Below are 19,150 nucleotides of genomic sequence, written 5' to 3'. Positions count from 1 at the left end.
CAAGTCTAGCAACAGCTTTGCTGTAGGGATGAGTACAGGTGAACGGCTCCTCCAGATGCTCCTCAGCAACGTGGCACTTCAGCAATGAACAGCAAGAAAATGCAGTGGCTTTGCCAGGCCTTGATCTCTGTGTGAGATAGTCCAGGCTGCCAAGCAGCACGAAGCAGCAATCCCTGCTGGCACAAGCATCCTGGAACTTTGCAGCCAGGGAATGTGTCATTCCTGGTTGGTCCAAGCCCTGCATGGGCAGAAGTTAAAAGGGAAATGTAGTCATACAGCTGACATCCAACAGGCCTGCCCCTCCTCAGCGACGTACAAGATATCCTAAGCCAATAGTTTCATATCATGTTGGTGCTCCTGGGTAACAAGGGCTGGCTGTTACACAAGCCTTGTGCACAGCTGTGGAGTCCACAGGCTGGAAAAGATTTGTCTTATAGAATCACAGAAGAGTTTGAGTTGGAAGGGTGACCTTTAAAGGTCATCTAGTCTTCCCAACTCCCCCTGCAGCCTGGCCAGAGACGATCAGTGATCCCAATATGGCAGAGGGCCAGCTGCTGTTACAGGATAACCCATGGGCACCCCAAACTACTGAGCATAAAAACACACTGCCACCTTTCCATGTCTCATGTGCCACCCTTTCACTAAAGAAGAGCAAGGCAAAGGTACCTGGTAGCGGTCGGGCAGTGAATGGAGAGGAGATGAGCACAGAGCAGTGCTGCCCATCGCTTCCCAGCTCTTGAAACACATGAGCTCTCCTTCCAAGGTTAGCGATGGCAGTAGCCAAAAGCCTGAATTTTGCTTCCAGAAGGAATCAGCTGTTGAGCTGAGCAAATCGTGTGATGCTGTGCGGGGTGGGTGGAAAGAAGGGAGGGAAGGAGGGAGAGCCAAGCCTGACACGGGCCAGAGCAGGAGGGGAGGCACTCACAAAGGCCTCAGAGGCAGGATGGGGAAGACAGTAATTACATAAGAGCACTTGGAAAGCATCTGTGTGGAGTCAGCTGGGCCCCGGCAGCCCTCCCTCCTCGCGCTGCTAGCCAGGAGCAGCTGAGGATAAGGATAACCCAGCGTGGGACCCCTCCGGAGGGGACCGGAGGTAAGAGCTCCTCTGCTTCCCCTCCCGGCTTGTGATGCTCTCAGAGAGTGGGGGTAAGGGGGTGGGGAAGAGGGGAAAGGGAAAGCAGCTGGTGTGGAGAAGCATCCAGGAAGGGGAAGAGAAGGGGATGTTTCTCTTGGTGCAGCTGGTACCTCTGTGCTCCAGAGGTTTTGGGGAGGGAGGAGCAGTGAAGGGCGAGTGTATGTGTGTTTGTGGGTGGATGAGAGTACGTGTGTATGTATAGCAGAGCAGGGGATCCACGTGTGCAGCAGGGGAGCTGAGCTGTACACAGGGGCTGGACAGGGAAGGAAACATCAAAGTCATTTCCTTCCTTCTGCACCTGAGGTAGAGAGGGTTGATAGAATGGAGGCAGTCACTGGAGAGAGCCCGGCTGTATCTCCCTATTTAGCCCATGTCAGGGGGGTTGCAGATAAGGGAGGAAATGGAGGAGGAGGAGGAAGCAGCTGTTTTTGAGCAGGGATTATTGCAGTCCAATCTGGCCAGAGCTCCCCTGGGCTGCCTCCAAGGCAGAGTGTGTGATGAGGGAGAGCGAAGACTGTTGAGCACACAAGGTGCCTTCAGGCTTGGATTACACTTAAAAGTGTGGCTGGCAGAGGGCAGTTGGGTAGCATTATCAAAACTCATATCTTTGAGCACTTCACCATACAAGCCAAGACCTCCTGCAAATGGGGCTGCCCTGGGGAAATGTTGCTGATACAGACAGTTCCTTTCAGGGGGCAGGGTGATATTACCCTGGCAAAAAATGTCTTTAGTGGCATAAACTGCTTCCTAGCTGGGCAATGCCACCAGGGCAAGTCTGTTTGCTGGCCCCCTGCAGGTCGCTGTTCAGCTTAGACGAGACATTAACTACAAAGTCCTGCTCGCTGCCCACTGTGAGCTGTTCTTGCAGCCAGATGAGACAAAGGCAAAGGCCCCAGCTGATGAGGTCCTCCATGGAGAACATTTGCTTGGTTGTAAGCAGGTCAGGAGTGCAAATGGAAATGTGGGATGGAAATGAGGACAATGGCCTCCCTGCTACCAGTTCCCCTTTGGAAAAACAGAGGAGGGCAGACATAAGGCCAAGAGCTGCAAAAGGGGATAATATCATGATTGGAAGTAAGCCAGGCAGGAACACCCGAGGAAGTGAGGCACTGCAGTAGCTTTGATGGGACAGAGAGGAACTCTGCCTCCAGTGTCAGTGTCTGAGCTCTCATGCACCCCAGAAAAGTTACTGGCTTTCAATAGTACTGTCAGCTGCCAAAATCCTCACCAGCAGCAGGCAGGAGTAGACAACACAATGGATCACAAAACCCAGCTTCTGTCAGCTGGCAAGGCTCCATTAGCAAGAAGGGTTGCCCTAGCCTTTCCCCCTCTCATTTTCCACAAGGGGAAACCGAGGCACAGGCAGACATGTGAGACTTACAGTGAGGCTCATTGAACGTCAGTGCTGGAGCCTGGCTAGGAACTCACGAGCACAGCAGCAGATTTCTTGGTCCTCTTCCCGTCCCGGCTGAGAGGCATATTCAGCCCATATTCATTGAGCTCCAGGCTGACAAGCAGCCTGAGAATATCTCCAGGCTTCCCAGCCCCCCTTACTCCCTTCCCCCCAGCTCACAGCACATATTTTCCCAGAGTTTTCCGCTTGCTTCTCCAGTGGTGCTGGGGTCCTGCCAAACGCCAGCCACTCTCTGGGAAGCAGGGCCTCCCATTCCCAAACCAAAGAAGTGGGAAAAGGAAAACAGTAACGAAAAGTCCAAGCACACATAGACATGCACAGAAAGCCTTCCCCCTCAGAAACCTTGGAGCCTTCAACAGCTTCTCTTGGAAACTGCTGGAGGCACAGTGCTGACTTGGCACTTCTGGGGCCCGCAGAAGGGAGCTGTTGCCTGTCCTTCCTTCTGCCTCCCAGAGATAAATATGTGCACGCTCCCCAGGGTATAAGCTTCCAAATCCAGTTTTGCTGCTGGGTAGAATCCCCAAAATCCTCTTCCAACAGATTCTGCAGTGTAAGGAAAGCCTCCTGCCTGTCCCCCTCTGCAACATGCCCTTCATTCCCAGGTCCTTGTGCAGCCACATAGTGCTTACCCCAACAGCATAAGCACGTCAGCTTGGCGCCAGGCTGAGGGCAAAGATCACGGCCAGGGTTTGCTCCAGATCCTCAGCTTTGCTGGCAGGCAGCTGGGATCTAACCAGGGAACATGACCGGTGGATGACACGCGCCGGAGTGCAAGGCTTGGGGCGCTGCCCAGGGAGAGGGGATGACCAGAGAGGAAAAGGACTGATGCCTCTCCCAGTTGGCAGATAAACCTGCTAGAAACATCACGCCTGGGGCGAGAGGCCACAGTGACGTGCAGAAGAAACAATGCAGGACAGCACGAAAGATGAAGTGTGGAGACTGTGAGTGGGACAAGCGCAGCTGGGGAGAGAGCATGGCCAGCCAAGTGAAGGGCTGGGACCCATAGCCCACGAGATAAGGGACTAATGCAAAGGAGCAAGGGCAGAGTCCTGCACTATCCCACCTGAAGGAAAACCTGTCTCTTGCACCGATGCACCTCACCTTTCCCACCCTGAGATGCTCAGGGTGGGCAGGCAGCACTGCCCTGCTGCCTGCCCACCCTTTGCACAGGGAGCTGCAATCTGTGCTGCCTGCATTTTGCTGACCAGAGCTAGGCCGTTGGAAGCAAGAAGGCAGAGAAAAAAAGAACAAACCACAATACATAAGGACAAGGCACTACCTAGGAAAGAGTTAAAAGGCGCCGAAACCCAAGCCGGTTTGCGATGGAGAGTGCCCAAAGCCAGGGAGGGAAAGGGAGGGAGAGGGGAGGGAGCAGGTCCAAGCCCAGCTTGCACACCCAGCCAGCGCTCAGCAGCGCCTGTGCCAAGAGCCAGCTTTCTTAAAGCCATGGGCCGGGGGGCCGGCCTTGCAGGCGAAGGGGAACCCTGGATCAGGGGCTGGGAAGCACCGAGGGGAGCCCTCAGCCTCCCGGGTGAGCTGCCACGCTGCACAGAGATGCAGGCAGAGGAAAGGGGGGCATAGGCTGCGAGAGGGGCTTGCTCGGCTTGTTTGCGTGTCTGTCTTTCGTAAGCATACTTCTCTGCAGGCTGCCTGCTCCGCGCTTTGCTTCCTTACCCTCTGCAGAGGAGCAGCTCCCCTCGGGTCCATCTGCAAAACCCTGGCACTGCTCGCTGCTCTTGGAGGAGCCGCCATCCCCTTGGAAAGGTGCTGGGGTTTGGCTGAGAACCCAGCTGAGCTTTGGGGTTGGGAAGGATGGGATTTGGTGTGGGGAAGGGGCCTCTCTGAAGAGAGATGTGGGTCAGACTCTGGCTGGGACAGGGGGGTTAGATTCCCATGAAGAGTTGATACCTGGAGGACTGGAGAGGTTTTTTATAGCCATCCTCACAGATTTAGCAGCTACCAGAGCATGCTTTTGCTAAAGGGGGTGTGTGGTTTGCCATGTCTCCTTCCCCTATCCCAGCCTGGGGACTGAATCTTCTAGTGGCTCCAGTGGTTTGGCTAGTGAGAGTCAAGCCTTCTTCCAGGGCACCTAGTCTACATTGGTCTGGGCAGAAGGGCATCCTCTTGGGCCATGCGGTTACTGCTCAGATTGCAGCCTTGAGCCTTCAGGGACTTCAAGCATGTGAACTCCCTCCACAGGACCATGCCATTTTCATCCCACCCTTGGCTCCAGCCACAGAAACATGTTTTGTGGTGATCTCTGCTCCATTGCCCGTGTCCTCCCCTTCTTACACCTCACTCTGGCACTTCCTCATATCTTCTCAGGTCACCATGGACATAATTTACCTGCGCACACCCCTCGCCCTCCTTCTTCTCCCTCTTGTTGTGTTTGGGGCACCCACTGATGAACCCAACCTCACAGAACCAGCCTCTGGTGCTTGCAAGCGCTGTTGTGACCCACTGGACTCTTCCACAGATGCCCCACCACTCCCCCCGAGCCACCATCACTTGCCTTACCCAATGCCGGAGGTCCGTCCCTATATCAACATCACCATACTGAAGGGTAAGTGCCCATTTTGGCCCCAGGATGCCAAGGCCTGCTTGGGGACCAGTGGCATTGCATTGAAGGTGACAGCTGGGTTGTTGGCATGTTGGTTATGCTAACAGGCTACCATCTGCCATCCTGAAGGGCTTGTGCCCATCTAAACACTGCGCCCAGGGTTTAGATGTTTTGTGCTGTGACCAAGAGTAGCCTGAGCAAAGGGAAGTCAGTGCATATCCATGCTGTGACCTCTGTGTCTCAGGATGCTGCCTGCTACCAGCTCTTCCTCCCTCCTTGCATAAGAGTGGCAGTGGCAGCCACTTGCCAAGATGGGAGGACACCTTCCTTGCTTCAGACTTCCAGAGTCCCATAGTGCCTAAGGGAAAGAGCAGTCTCTACCCAGCTGCAAAATAAGCATGTTTGGAGAGTAGGCATTGGCACCTGGGAAGGCTGTGGGAAAACCTTCTCCAGCTCCATGGACCACATGCATTTTGGAGCAGGAGGAGGGCAAAGGGAGGGAGCAGCTATTTGTAAGCACCTCCAGGCTAACTAGCAGCAACCTCCAGCTCATTCCACCCTGCTTTGGCTGGCTTGGCTAACGGGAAAAGGATCCCTATTTTAGATCAGCTCCTCCCTTCAGGGCTCCCCTTTTAGCCTTTGCTGTGGGCAAAAGCTTGTTCCCAGCTGGATGCTGCTCCACTCGCTTATGGTTGCTCTGTGGTTCCTCTGGGCTAGCTGGGCAGACGCTCCCCCTTCCCTGCCCAGCCTGGAAATAGCTGCAATCCATCAAGGCTCAGAACTGGGGCAGATAGAAGCCTGGACCAGAGCAGGGTGTTGCAGGGGGACCTGCGTTACCATGCAGGGAATGGAGAGGGGGAAAAGAACAAGGCACACATATGGGATGCTGTCGCTTGTGCTGGAGGCTTCTCTCTGACACCCGTCTCTTCTCTCTATACACAAAGTACATACTGGCACTGCTTTCTCTCTGTATTGATGCCTGCCCAAACCCCAGGGTAGAACTGCAGAATTAATTGTACAGGATGCCCAAAGAATGATGGTATTGTCAAAATACCACCCCTCTAACTTGCACTGCACCATCACCAAGTCCAGCTTGGATCTTTTCCCTCTGACCCACTTCATTGTTCATCTCTAGTCATATTCTTCCACAGGCATTAGCACTTCTTCCCCTTCTCCTGCCTACAGCAACAACAGTGTGCACACTACATGGATAATTGGGTCATAGGGGAGGTGTGTAGCAGGGCAGAGTCAGTCCCTGCCTCCTGTATGCTATTACAGTGTCCTCCTGGAGATAAAGGAGTGTGGAGGACAAAGAAGAGGTCAAGAGCCACAGTAGTACTTTGCACTGCTGGGCTCTCTCTCAGGCTGAAGTCTCCTAGGGATAGGTTCTCCTGCCTCCAGTAAGTCCATATCATCTAGTGAGCAGGGGGTTTGTAAAAGAAGAAATCCCAGTCGCACCCAGATCTCTGTTAGCTCCTTTCCCATGGAGCACAATGGTATCATGACCCTCAGGAGTGTTCTTTTTTCTGGCATTGCCGCATTATGGAGCCATCCTCTGCCTCCTTATTAGGCTTTCTCACCACCACTTCCACCTCTCCTTCTGGTATCACACAGGAGTTGTGTCCTCTGCTTTCTCTTGCAGGAGAGAAAGGAGACCGGGGAGAGCCTGGGATGCCAGGGAAATGGGGCAAAGAAGGACCCCGAGGCGAGCGGGGAGCCCAGGGCCAGAAAGGCAGTAAAGGACAGATGGGCATAGCAGGAGACCCCTGCAAGCATCAGTATGCTGCATTCTCCGTCGGTCGCAAGAAGGCGCTGCACAGCAGCGAGGGCTACCAGGTCTTGATCTTCGACACTGTCTTTGTCAACCTCTACAGCCACTTTGACATGTTCAATGGCAAATTCTACTGCTATGTAGGTGGACTTTACTATTTCAGCCTCAACGTCCACACCTGGAACTTCAAGGAGACCTACATGCACATCATGCACAATGAAGAAGAGGCAGTCATCTTGTATGCCCAACCCAGTGACCGCAGCATCATGCAGAGCCAGAGCCTCATGCTGGAGCTTCAGGAAAATGATGAGATCTGGGTGAGACTCTACAAGCGGGAGCGGGAGAATGCCATTTACAGTGACGATGTTGACGTGTACATCACCTTCAACGGGTACCTGGTCAAGCCCAGCCTTGACTAACTGCCTCTCCTCCTTCTTGGGGTCTCTTTGGCCTTTTCCTTCTTCCTCTCTCTCTCTCTTTACTGCCCGCAACCACTGCAAATCACTTGGAAATGGGCCTGTCAAGTCTCAGGCACTGAGTGTGAAACTTGCCACACTGGCTCCCACCTCACACTCTCTTGTAGCCAGGCCTGTATCTGTCCACTTACAGCGTGACAATACCATCTCTTGCCCCCTCACCTCATGGCCCCAAGTTTGGTTATTGGCTTCTTCTAAATCTGCCAGTGAGCTGTGTCTGGCATTTTGGGTGCTAGAGCAGGAGGAAAGCTAAAGTGCTGCTTCTGGGGATGCACCCCTCCTTGGAGCTTCATACACAATGGGCTCCTGTAGAAAGGGCTAGAAAGTCTCCACTGCTGGGTGCATCCTGGCTCCTCTCCATTCCAACTAGACACACCAGTTTTGCAGCCTGCAACACAGCTTTAATGTCGCCTATAGACCAGAGAGTGGCCTGGGGTCTGATGACCTCCTGTAGCACAAGGAAGATGTGGAAGTGGTGAGGGACGATACTGTCTTTCCAAAAAGGGGGCTGATGGCCTTTTGAAGTATGCCATTGGCTTTCCTTAGACACCCAGCTGGGTCACAGAGTCCAGGCTGGCTGTAAAATCTAGGCCTGGTGGGACTGTACTCCTCTGTGCCAGCTCTGGCTCTTTGAAGAAATGAAAGGCCAGACACTCAGCCAGACCCTTCAGAAGCATCTGCCATTGAATCAGTAGAGTTCACCACTCTATTCCCACTAGGGATCATAAGTACAGAACAAAAGAGAAAGACAACCCTACCAAACCTGCCTCCCAAGCCTTCCCTGGGGTGCTGCTTGGTCTCAATTCCCCAGTTGTAGGAAGCTAGTCCAGACAGTGAACTTCTTTGACAGATTTGCACCCATGCCCTTCTACTGATATCAGCAGTCATCCCTGATGTTTGCTGTTGTGAGGGGAAGAGTCAGTCCCTGCCTCCTGCATGCTATTACAGTGTCCTCCTGAAGGTGGTTCTCCCACATTGGTGTTGAGGGACCGCTGTTTCAGGACTTGAGCTGGAGGCTATAAGGGCAATTACTGTTAAATCAGTTCCATACCTGGTCAGGTTGGCACTTCTTTGCCTCTATGATGGAAGAGAGATAGAGTTGAGACTACAGTGCCTCATCCCCAGGGTTAAAAACTTCCCTGCCACAGTCTGTGCCCTTTTCTGGCAACCTCATCAGAGCAACTGAGAAAAACATGTGGCTAAAACAAACCCTCCCTCTTTTTGTCAGGTTGTAAATATCACAGTAGGAAAGGAATGTCAGTGGTAGGTTTTTCTAGTACCATTTTTACTGGTCTCACATCCCTCTGGGATTGCTATTATCCTGGGAGGAGCAGGTGAGGCTGACTCAGCACTTTGGGAAACCTACTTCCACATGTTGTGGTGCTCCATAAACAGCAATGCCAAGAGTTGTCTCTTTTTTGAGTCTCAGTAGAGGACAAGCAGGAGAAACTGCATTTCTCCACTGCCCATCGCTGATAATGAAGTCTTTTAACTTATGTAGCTTCTGCAGTCTCATGATTAGCTGTGATGTCTGCCTATAGCACCTGGGACTCCCAGAGCTCTCCCATAGGAAGTACACATCGTTTTACAGGACTAGGTCCAGTACACTCAGCCCAGGCTGGCAAAGGTAGAGGGACCCAGGCTAAATGTTACGAATGAACTCGAGAAGAAAATTTCAGGACATTTTCTCTCTTACCTTTTTCACTTACCCTCTCTGCTTTGCTAAGGAAGCTGTATAGACTGGAAGGAGTTTCAGGCACTTTCTGCCCTGGATCCTCTGCACCACTGTCACTTGAGGCAGTGGGTATAAAAGCAAGGTTTCACTGAGGCAAAGCTGGGTTTTTCCCAGGGAAATAGGTGATGATGGGATCATGGGAACTAAAGGAGACTGTGAGTTTCTTCCCCTCCCTTAGCAGATCAAGCATGTGGAATTGCTCAGAGGCAGGATTTCAGGCCATAGCATGCCTGAAAGCAGCATGCTGGAGGAGATACTCAGGTCCGAATCCCTTTGTCTCTTCCTCAACTGGCTGCAAACCCAGGTATTGTCTATTTACAGCATATAGTGGCCCCATGTCTCCCTGGACAGAAAAAAGCCTCAGTAACACAGAATATCTCCAGAAACAAGCTTCCTGCTTCCTCCTTTTCTCTTTGGTGTTTAAATGCCGGTCATAGGTCTCACGTGCTACTCATGAGCAGCCAGATGGTGCCTGATGCACATGAGAGAAGAGGGCAGGGGGACCAAAGGGTATGTTTAACAGGCTTCTTGGTGCTAAACAAGATGGCAAACCCTTGGTGCTAAATCAGATTTCAGGAGTATTGGGTGCTTTCTGGAAGGTGTAGTAGGCTGAGTTGTAATGTACTGTGGAATTAATGGTGCTTTATGTTACAAAACCAAACAAACTCCAAGAACTTCTGTATATATATTTTTTTTTTCAGTGGTATTAAACTTTTTTCGCTGGTTGTTTTGCACTTAGATCTGCTTTTTCCTCCCAGTCTATTCCTTCTATCTCTGGTTATTGCCAAATAGTGTGATGGAAATGACAGTGACCTGAAAGAGACAGGTACAAAGTCTAACTCAGTTCTGAAACTTCCCACGGCAATCCTTGGCAATCTTCTGTTTACTTTGTGGAGAACCATTACCTTAAAGATATTTACTGCTTGAACACTTCTAATTATGACAACTCTCTCCTCTTTGCTGGGAAAACTTTAAGCAAATTCAAGGAAGGATTCTTTGGATATTACCAAAAAAACAGGACAATAAAATGAGTTGTAGGATTAGGGTTCAAATAATTATATTGAGGAAGACTAGGCTAATGCTGGCATGTTCTTAAGGGGTATCAGTCTCTTGTGGCATTTTTAGCACATCCTTCTATCAAGTACTTAGTAAGCATGTGTATTTTCTGTTTTCCCAGTGGTGTTTCTCTTTTCTTTGCCAAGAGGTGAAAGCCAGGAGTACAGATGTAAGAGGGCCATTAAGCTGCTGACAAAACACTTGTGCTTGCTAACAACGCGGTGAGTGGCAGTTCCAGAGTTAAGCTGGACACACATTTTTGGAAGACATACGTGTGATGAGAAAGGCTCGAGGTTCAGGTCAGAGGTGGAAAGACAAATGGAGATTGCTCATAAAGTTGGGGAAAATGGGGAGACATGAGGAGCGAGTAGAGACTTGGAAGCTCGAGTGGAACATCTATGGGGGGCAGAGTTCTAAGAACAAGGAGAAGCCTTTTGGAGGTCTCAGTGCAAGTTGAAGAGGTAAGTGGGATTTTGTTTAACATCTTAGCGGTTTGGACTGAGGGGACTCTCACTGAAGTGGAGAAGTAGACAAGAAAACAAGAGGAGATGCCCATATAGGACCTTCTGTTTTGAGTTTAATTCGTCTTCACATAGCTTCTCCTATGGTTTGACATGTACCAGATGCTTTGTTTGGCAAGGGGTGGAAAACATAATTAGTCCAGCGCTAGGGCTATATATATCTAGTAAATGCAATACTCTGTCAGGTCAGAGCTCAGCCTTCTTCACAGTTTTTATTTACTTCTGAGAAAGAAGGTAGAAATGTGTCCTCAGGAAGTGCAGGGGTTGTGCTTGTGCACTTTCCTGGCCCCTTGAGGTGAGATGCTGGTAGATTGGATGTGACTTTATCATACTTACAAAAGGTGAGGAAGGAGGGAGGAGCGGAAATGTGTAGCCAGACCTTCTAGAAAAGTTTTCTACAACTCATTCCTTCAAGCTACCCACTTTGAGAAGAAAGTGCCACCTGGTAAGTCCCTTCAGCCAAATCCCTTGGCGCTAAGATGCATGGTAACAGGCGGGGTCTGTAGCCAGTGCCACCCATCACACCATGGATGCCTGACTGGGGAGTTGCCGTAGATGAGGCTCAGCTAAGGCAAGGTGGACCCTGCAATGGTGTAGAAGGAACAAGGGGTCAGATCAGCCCTGCTGCCCTGCCAGTGGGTGCAGCCATGCCCTGAAAAGCCATGAGATCTCCATTCACCCAGGGCTGGGCTCTTTTCCATGCAATGGGGCCGCCCTGTGGTATGTGAGCCTGGGGTTGGTGACAGTCAGTACCTCTCTCATGGGCAAAGCAAGAAGCGTGCCCTGGCATGGGCAGATACAGCATTGGTCCTGGGGTGGTTCCTCTCTTTTACCCTAACAGGGCCAAGCTCTGCTGCAAAGGGATCTGCAGCCATATCTCAAGCTTGTTGAAGGTATCTGCCATGAGGATGGCCCTTTAAACTGGTTTCCTGCAGGTTTGTGGTCTTGCAGGTATGAAAAGAGGCAGGGGAGTAGGAGAGAGGAGGCAAAGGGAAGGATATGGTGCTATCTCTGGGGAAGAAGGCACATGTCAGGGCCAGCTCAGGAAGAGCTGAAGGCCCTGCAATAGCTCCTTGCCCAGTGGTAAAGGGGAAAAGAGAAGCAGGGCAAGAATAGGAGACCTTTGACTCTACTGGAGGCACTCAAATAGGCACTGGTGAATGTGCCTGCACTCAAAGCGCAAGGGAGGGCAGGGGCACAGCACAGCCAGACCTATCTCTGTATCTCCCCTGACTCTCTGTCACAAGAGGGGTAGCCATGGGAAAGGTCTCTGGCAGCCCCTTGAGCCTCACCATGGTGCAGAGGCTGCCCCACGTCAAGGGTTTGTGCACCACTCAGGTGGCTGCCACACCGTACCACAGCAGGTTTCCCCTCTGCTCCAGCCTGCTGTCCCTCCTCCCCTCCCAAACCACCCAGACAACCTGCTTCACTCACACCTCAGCCTTGCTTATCTCACAGAGTCCGTGGAGGGAGAAAGGAGTGATGAAATGCCCAAGCCAGCATCGCTCAGCGCTGCAAGCAGAGCCCCTGCCTCCCTCCATCCAGTGCATTGCAGCCAGATGCCAGCAATGGGTTGATCCTGCCCCAGATCTGGCTGGGATGGATGTGGACCGTACCCATGGCTGCGCGGATGATGGGGCAGAGCTGCATTGCCAAGGGCAGTTGTTCCACTGCCTCGCATGGCATGGCCCACCTCTGACCGCAGCGGTGAAACGGGTGCTTTCTGAGCCATGGTGGGCTTCAGAGGGCAGCTTGGTGTGCACCCTGCTGTGAAAGCCACACGTGTACCCATGCACATACGAGCCCCATATGGACATCTCTCACTTTCCTGCCAACGGAAACTGTTGCCCTTTGCAAGCCTGGCTTGCTCTGAAGATGCTATCAGGAGGTGGGTAGAGGAGGGCTGAGGCTCCAGTCCTTTTTGGTGCAAGCACAGCTCCCTCACCTCATGATGTGCCTCCCCCTTCTCTCACAGGCCCTCTCTGATGTCTCCCCCTGCAATTATGCCACGGTGACTGCTAGGGCAGAAGGTTTAAATCAAAGGCTTCTGACAGTTTATCAACCCACAGACCATGCCGTCTCTCGAGTTTGTGTCACTTAACTCACAAATAACCGGGGCACTATTGCAAAATCTCACACTTTCCCAAGAACTCTTGGATTGGATAAGCAAGGGAGTTCGGTGGTCCCATCCACCTGGGAAGTGTGGGAATCCAGCTGTGGCTGAGTGGGAGCTGTGGGACCGGGTTGTTTCCTGATTCATTTAACCTACTTGCATCCATGTCTTCAAGATGCTGACCTGCATCCACCTGCAAGCTGCCGAGGTGCCTCGTCTGCCAGGGAGCCCAGACAGTGAGAACTGGAGTTCACCTCTGAGGTGGGAAGTGTGTCCAAGCCTCACTGGATGCTATGGAGGACAGTTGCAACACTTCAAAGCAGTCAGGGGAAGAAAATGCCCAGGGAGAGGAAGAAGAACAGGTCTCCTGGCTGACACCCATCCTCCAGGCATCATTTTCACTGTTCTGGTCCCCTGCTCTGAAGTCCTGACTACCTCCAGGTGTTTGGCACAACAATGTCCGAGAGCAAGATGTGGGCAAAACACCTCCCATGGGGTGCCTGAGGCTCACTGAGTTCTCCTCTTTTCCCCACACATGCCTTTCTGGGCTCATGGTATTCTCCTATTTGCCCTTACAAATACTGAGGGTTTTTTTGTTCCCATACATCCTCAATTCTTCCCCTGAAGTAGTGGAATGAGGCAGATCACTAGAAAGGGCTTCCCAGGCAACCAAGCCCTGTCCCCTGCCACCACAGGCAGCAATTCAGCAGATCTTCTGGGCCAATTCTGCACACTATCCAAAACACTTCCCAAGCCCTTGCTTTGCCCCAGCTCCCGCTTCTCTCTATGTGGTATGCTGGTGGCATTGTTCGACTCTTCAGAAGACTTACACAGGCTTTTACAGTTGTTCCATGTTTCAAATTTGGTCCCACAAGGCTTTGAAAAGTTTTTTGTTTTTTTAAATTCCATTTGTTCACAATGTGCCAAAGTCTGAAGCACTCCCCTGACCCCGGGACAGGCTTTGAGCTCCTTTGAGCTGCTTCTCCTCCCTCATCCCCAACCCCACCAGCTGTGAAGGCAGAACAGCTATGCCATCATTGCAATGGCTAGACCAGGCAGGAACAGTGGTGTCTTGGCTCAGCCCCTGACCCTCTTGTTCTGCAAGGTGGCAACCTGAGCTCTGGGGAAATGGAGAGAGGATTAATGCATTGCCTTCTCTTTGCTGTGGGGTTGTTTTGGGTTTGTTTTTCCAGTCCTTCTTCTTTATATTCCTGTGCCAGCCCTCCATTGCAAAGCACAGAGCCGGAGAGCTCTCAGTGCAAAGTGCAGGGGAAGCGGTGGGAGGGTCAGGTGAGGACTGAGGAAGGTGAGAAGAAAAGGTCAGTGACGCAAGCCCGGAGCACTGGCTCTCAGCTGAGCCGCTCTGCTGTTTGTCCGGGGTGTGCTATTTCTACCCTGCAACCATTCACACATCTGGGGACCACAACTCCTTCCACTACCCACGCTCTTCCTCCCCCCTTGCGGGGGCTGGGGCAGGGGAGGGGGGAAGGAGGGAGAGATGCTGCACCAGGCTGCCAGCATCATTTCCAAGACCAAAAGGGAAAAAAGAATCCCAAGCAATCCTTTACAGCAGCCACCAGACACTGAGCATCTCTGATGAAGGAACCTGCTGCCTGCAAAATGGGTGGGGACACCAGGAAGAAAGTGGGGATCCTTTCTCTTGGGGAAATGTACTGACACTCTCATCCTTAAAACATGAAAGCAACAATGCAAGTTTCCCCTTAGAATTAAGGTCCCACCTGGGGAGACTGTGGCTGTGTATTGTCCTTGGGCTGGTTCCAGGGTAAGCATTCAAATGGAGCCAAGTGCTTGATCCCCTCTGTGTTACCCCACTGCGTACGTGCGTGTTTGTGTTTGTGCTCATGGATGTGTGCACAGGTGCAGGCAGAGGCCATGCACCTTCCACCACAGCCTGCTCCCAACCATGGGGCACAGCACCCTGCCCAGGGGAGCCCTCCTTAGCCCTACACTGGCTGTGAGGGCTGCAGTTGCTCCTTTGAGCTGCAAGGAGAGGGAGGATGAAATGATGAACTGCTTCAGTGTTCTGTGCCTTTTCCTGCTTCTTATGTGGGAGGTACTGGAGCAACAGGAAATAGCAATATGCTAAAGGGCATTCCCCTCTTGTCCATGCATGCCACTCTCAGGAACAGAAGAGGAGGAAAGTGACACCCTGGTCTTGTCTTCCTCTCAAGGAATCAAATCCTATTTCCCCTGAGATCTCCTCATCCCATGTCCCAAATACAGGCATAGTCAGTGGGTGATGAGAGGTGGTGAGATGTGGCTTGGGCTTTGTGCTACAGCAACAAAACTGGAATGTATCACATGGAAAGGGCTCTGTGTCACCTCTCTCGAGGAGCACCTTTAGGGTCCTCAGAGACCATAAGTGGGGAAAATAGTAATTTCCACACTGCTTGTTTTTTCATCCAGTGGTGGCCTTGCAGTGTTCACCAGGATCTGGATCTCCGCTAACAAACAGCCTTTCCTATTCCAGCCCTGGAGCCAGAAAACTGGCTTTTCAATTCCATGCAGCCATACCCAAAAGCCTCATCAGGCTGCAGAGCCACTGCTACAGGCAGTTCACCTCAGAAAAAATGTCCCTAGGAGGAAAAGTGCTCAGAGGAGCATGCCCACAGCTGAAACCCTGAGGGATGAGGAGCCCTTTGGGCTGACCTATTTCACAAGGCAATACCTTAATTGGGGGAGTGAAGTGCCCTCAAGTCCTTTGGTCACGTTGCAGACCTGGACTTCACCATTCTCTTCCATTCCTTCCATATAGGCACACTGGTTGTGGTCATTTCTCATCATATCTTCTACCTCTCAAGGTGGGGAAGAGAGAATAAAGGGATCATGAGCAGCAATATTAGAGAGGCAAATGGGAAGCCTGGACCTGGGAAACCACAGAGGAGGGGAAAGAATGGCTTTCCTGACTGAGCCTGAGCACCAAGCTGTGGGGAGACAGGCAGCTACCTCCAAATAAGTGATTTCTGTTCAGGCATTTTAATGATGTGAAAGGTAGCAACTGCCATAGTCACAAATCAGTGACCCCAGAAGGGCTTAAGGAGGAGCAGGGGGCTGGCCTTTGGATAAGCATGACATCATTTTAGACCAAAATCAACCATCTAATTAACTCCCCTTCTAGGTACTGCTGAGGCACAGAGATGAAGAAAACGGAGGAACAAGGAGAGCTCTGAGCAGATGGGGATGATTGTTATAATGATTTTTTCCTCTAGAGAAGGAAGGGAAATGTGATTAAATTGGGAGCAAGCCTCACTAATCAAAGCACCGGAGGGTTTATTCTCAAGAATCTCCTTGCAGTATCATGTCTTACCTTCAAGCAATTTTCAGTGTATAATAAATTTCTGAATTCTTCTCAATTTATTAGGTCTGGAAGCCATCTTTGCTTCATATTAGGCTTGTCAAGCAGTTGCACACAAGCCCCTCTAACTTTAAATAAGAGAGATATAACACATTGGCAGGCTGCAAGACAGAGCAGGGCTTTATCTTTCCAAGACCTCCCAGGTAACAAGGTAATGGTTTCCCTCAAGGACGAGAGCAGTCACTGGTGCTGAACAGCAAATTGGCCAGCATTCAGCTCATTATCTTGCTCAGGCATAGATTTGGTGTAGGGCTGATCTCTGAATCAATGCTGCCCTCCTGTAGATCATATATCTTGCACAGGCACTCCATCTTCAATACAGGTCCATGATCTGTAGGTGCTCTGGCCATGCATCTTCAGCATTCAATGCCAGGGAACCCTCAGGGACTTGCATAGGCATGGTTTAATACTAGAATAATGTCCCCACAGACCTGGGCAGTGGACACCCGTATGTGATGAAGGATCTGGTGCCTGGTCTGCAAGTCTCAGTTCTTGAAGAAGATGGGAAAATGTCCTTTATGCTCCTTCTTTTGTGTGGAAATTGAGACACAGAGAGGATGTGAGAGCTCTACAAATACATCTACAGTCCCATGGGTACGCCACCTTCCTTCCAGTTCACACTGGTGAGTTTTCCATTGCAGGTGCACCAGGCAAAGCCCATCTGCATGCACAGATGCCACATTAGATTCAGCTGACAGAGATCACTTGCCACACTGCTGTGGCTCAAATGCCTCCTGTGCCTCACACACTAGGTCCACAGGATCAAACAAGGGCATAGGTACTGGCCTTCCTTCATGCTGCTGAGCCCTAGGGTACTGAGGGACAGAGAGTGCCAGGGTGGCAGCCCAGGTCTCCCATGAGTGTGTCTATGGAGGGACTCCAGGTATAAGCAGCCCTTCTGGCACCACAAGCACCCATTAGGGAGGCAGGCATCCACACTGAGGAGCTCTCTTAAACTTTGAATCTGCTGCATGGGCTCCAGCCCTTCAGACCAAAGTCCTGGCACTGTGTAGTTCAACCCAAACATAATGAGGAGCCAGGGCTCAGGTTCTGAGTGGGGGCACCTCGTGACTGTCCCGTGCTCATGCTCATGAGTTCATAGCTCTGTGTTCACAGCCAGGCAGGCTAAGAGTGAAACTGCTCAAAAGTGACATGCTTTCCCTCCCACCCTTGTTTCCCCACTTCTCTGGGCCTGTGACCATCACTGTCAGGGAGTGAAAGTGAACACCTCCTCCATCCCCTCCCACCTGTGGCCCCAGACTTGCTGCGGGTGACGATGCCTGCGAATGCCTCAGCTTCCTACCACTTCTATCCATGCTCTTCCGCAACCTACAAGGCTAGGAAATCCCTACTTTTGAACATTTTGTGTATTCATGTGTATATTTGATGTCTCCTGCTTTTACCATGTAGATCTATCAGGACGCTCTCTGAGGGACACAAGTTGGAAGGGAAGGAACAGGAATATCATCTGCCTTGTAGGTGGGCTTAACACTTGCTGCCCAGCATGCTTATTCCGTTGTGGTACCTGATCCCAGAACTTAAACTCCATTGCTTAAATGCCTCTCCACTTTAACATGGTGATGGAGATTAACCCAAGAGCAATATTTAGCCTGTAGCAGCAATATTCCTAGGGATGATCAAGCAGGAAGAAAAAAATCCTCTTTAACGTCGGCCCAAGGTTGCCATTTTGATACAAGGCAAAGCCTCTTTTAGACTTGTAATATGAACAAATGCGGTGAAGAGCTCACTGATACACTAACCAGTGGTTGCCCGCAGGGCCATTTTTACAGACTTTTTTCGGAGTAGAACCACAATTTTAGGGGAAAATAAGGGCAGATGTAGAGCGATGTAGTTTTGAGAAGCGCACGTATATGAATGGCAGGAAATTCAATGTAAAGGTTATAGTTAAAACAACATTATTTGGAAAGTACCAAACCTGCAGAGCGTCTAGAGGTCTTCACAGCGTATCCTGTCAGGAAGCAAACCTCGGTGGCCATTTGGGCATCTCTGCCCTCATCCCCTCACCTTCTGCTCGCTCTGCACCCTTCCCACTGCTCCACTCCAGAGCGCCATGGGGTCAGCACACTGAGATGGAGCCTCCCACTACACTGAGCTCACCCCTGGTGTGCTGGCTGGTTTGTAAACTACAGGCAAGGCATCCCAGTTAGCCTGGGACTCCAGTCCCGGCTGAGAGCCAGCAAAGGGAAGGCATGTGCCTAGCCTGATGGCAGCTGATGAGTTGAGGAAGCATGGGGTAGTTTGACACCATGCAACGCTTTTGCTCTTCACACTTCTTTACTCTCTTTGTTCTCCCATTCAACTCTGCCATTCTGCAGAGACTCTCAGTGGACACAACTGGAAATTGAGAAGCTTCAGCAGTGCTGAATGGAAGCAGAATGAAGGGAAAAATATGAGCCTGTGCGTAAACACCTGCCCTAGCCTTGAAGATCTTTAAAACTTACATTGCCCCTGAAACACCAATCTGGCCCAAACAACACCTTTAACCAAACCTCCAGCAACACACTTTTACCTGCCTGCTTTAACATCAAACAACAAAAGGACATGGAGCTGTTGGAGCAAGTCCAGAGGAGGGCCATAAGGATGATCAGGGGGCTGGACACCTCCTGTGTGAAGACAGGCTGAGAAAGTTGGGGCTGTTCAGCCTGGAGAAGAGAAGGCTGTGTGGAGACGTCAGAGCAGCCTTCCAGTATCTGAAGGGGGCCTATAATGATGCTGGGGAGGGACTCTTCATCAGGGACTGTAGTGATAGGACAAAGAGTAATGGGTTCAAACTTAAACAGAGGAAGTTTAGGTTAGATATAAGGAAGAAGTTCTTTATAGTGAGGGTGGTGAGGCACTGGAATGGGTTGCTCAAAGAAGTTGTGAATGCTTGACCCCTGGCAGTGTTCAAGGCCAGGTTGGATGGAGTCTTGGGTGACATGGTTTAGTGCGAGGTGTCCCTGGCCATGGCAGGGGGTTGGAACTAGATGATC

General features: G+C 51.2%; 1 protein-coding gene across 3 annotated transcripts; it reads left to right on the top strand.

Annotated features, from left to right (window-relative positions):
- Positions 1-959: 959 nt before the first annotated feature.
- C1QTNF6 (C1q and TNF related 6) lies at positions 960-9,958 on the top strand. 3 transcript variants are annotated; one of them, XM_030478992.1, is made up of 3 exons: positions 960-1,093; positions 4,875-5,112; positions 6,752-9,958. In XM_030478992.1, the coding sequence occupies exons 2-3, from the start codon at positions 4,881-4,883 to the stop codon at positions 7,297-7,299; spliced, it is 780 nt and encodes a 259-aa protein (XP_030334852.1). In that variant the 5' UTR covers positions 960-1,093; positions 4,875-4,880; the 3' UTR covers positions 7,300-9,958. The 3 variants fall into 3 exon arrangements, with proteins under 3 accessions (XP_030334852.1, XP_030334851.1, XP_030334853.1); XM_030478991.1 differs by lacking the exon at positions 960-1,093 and adding an exon at positions 3,908-4,080; XM_030478993.1 differs by lacking the exon at positions 960-1,093 and adding an exon at positions 4,239-4,313.
- Positions 9,959-19,150: the final 9,192 nt, after the last annotated feature.

Source organism: Strigops habroptila, chromosome 3 (genome assembly GCF_004027225.2).
Source record: "Strigops habroptila isolate Jane chromosome 3, bStrHab1.2.pri, whole genome shotgun sequence".
In the NCBI taxonomy this organism is placed as follows: domain Eukaryota; kingdom Metazoa; phylum Chordata; class Aves; order Psittaciformes; family Psittacidae; genus Strigops; species Strigops habroptila.
This window is presented reverse-complemented; position numbering and strand designations above follow the sequence as displayed.

Excerpts from the sequence above, each read along its gene's own strand:
- C1QTNF6 (XM_030478992.1), top strand. The coding sequence starts at position 4,881 with ATGGACATAATTTACCTGCGCACACCCCTCGCCCTCCTTCTTCTCCCT. Across the intron at positions 5,113-6,751 it reads CAACATCACCATACTGAAGG|GAGAGAAAGGAGACCGGGGA; the intron begins GTAAGTGCCCAT and ends TTTCTCTTGCAG.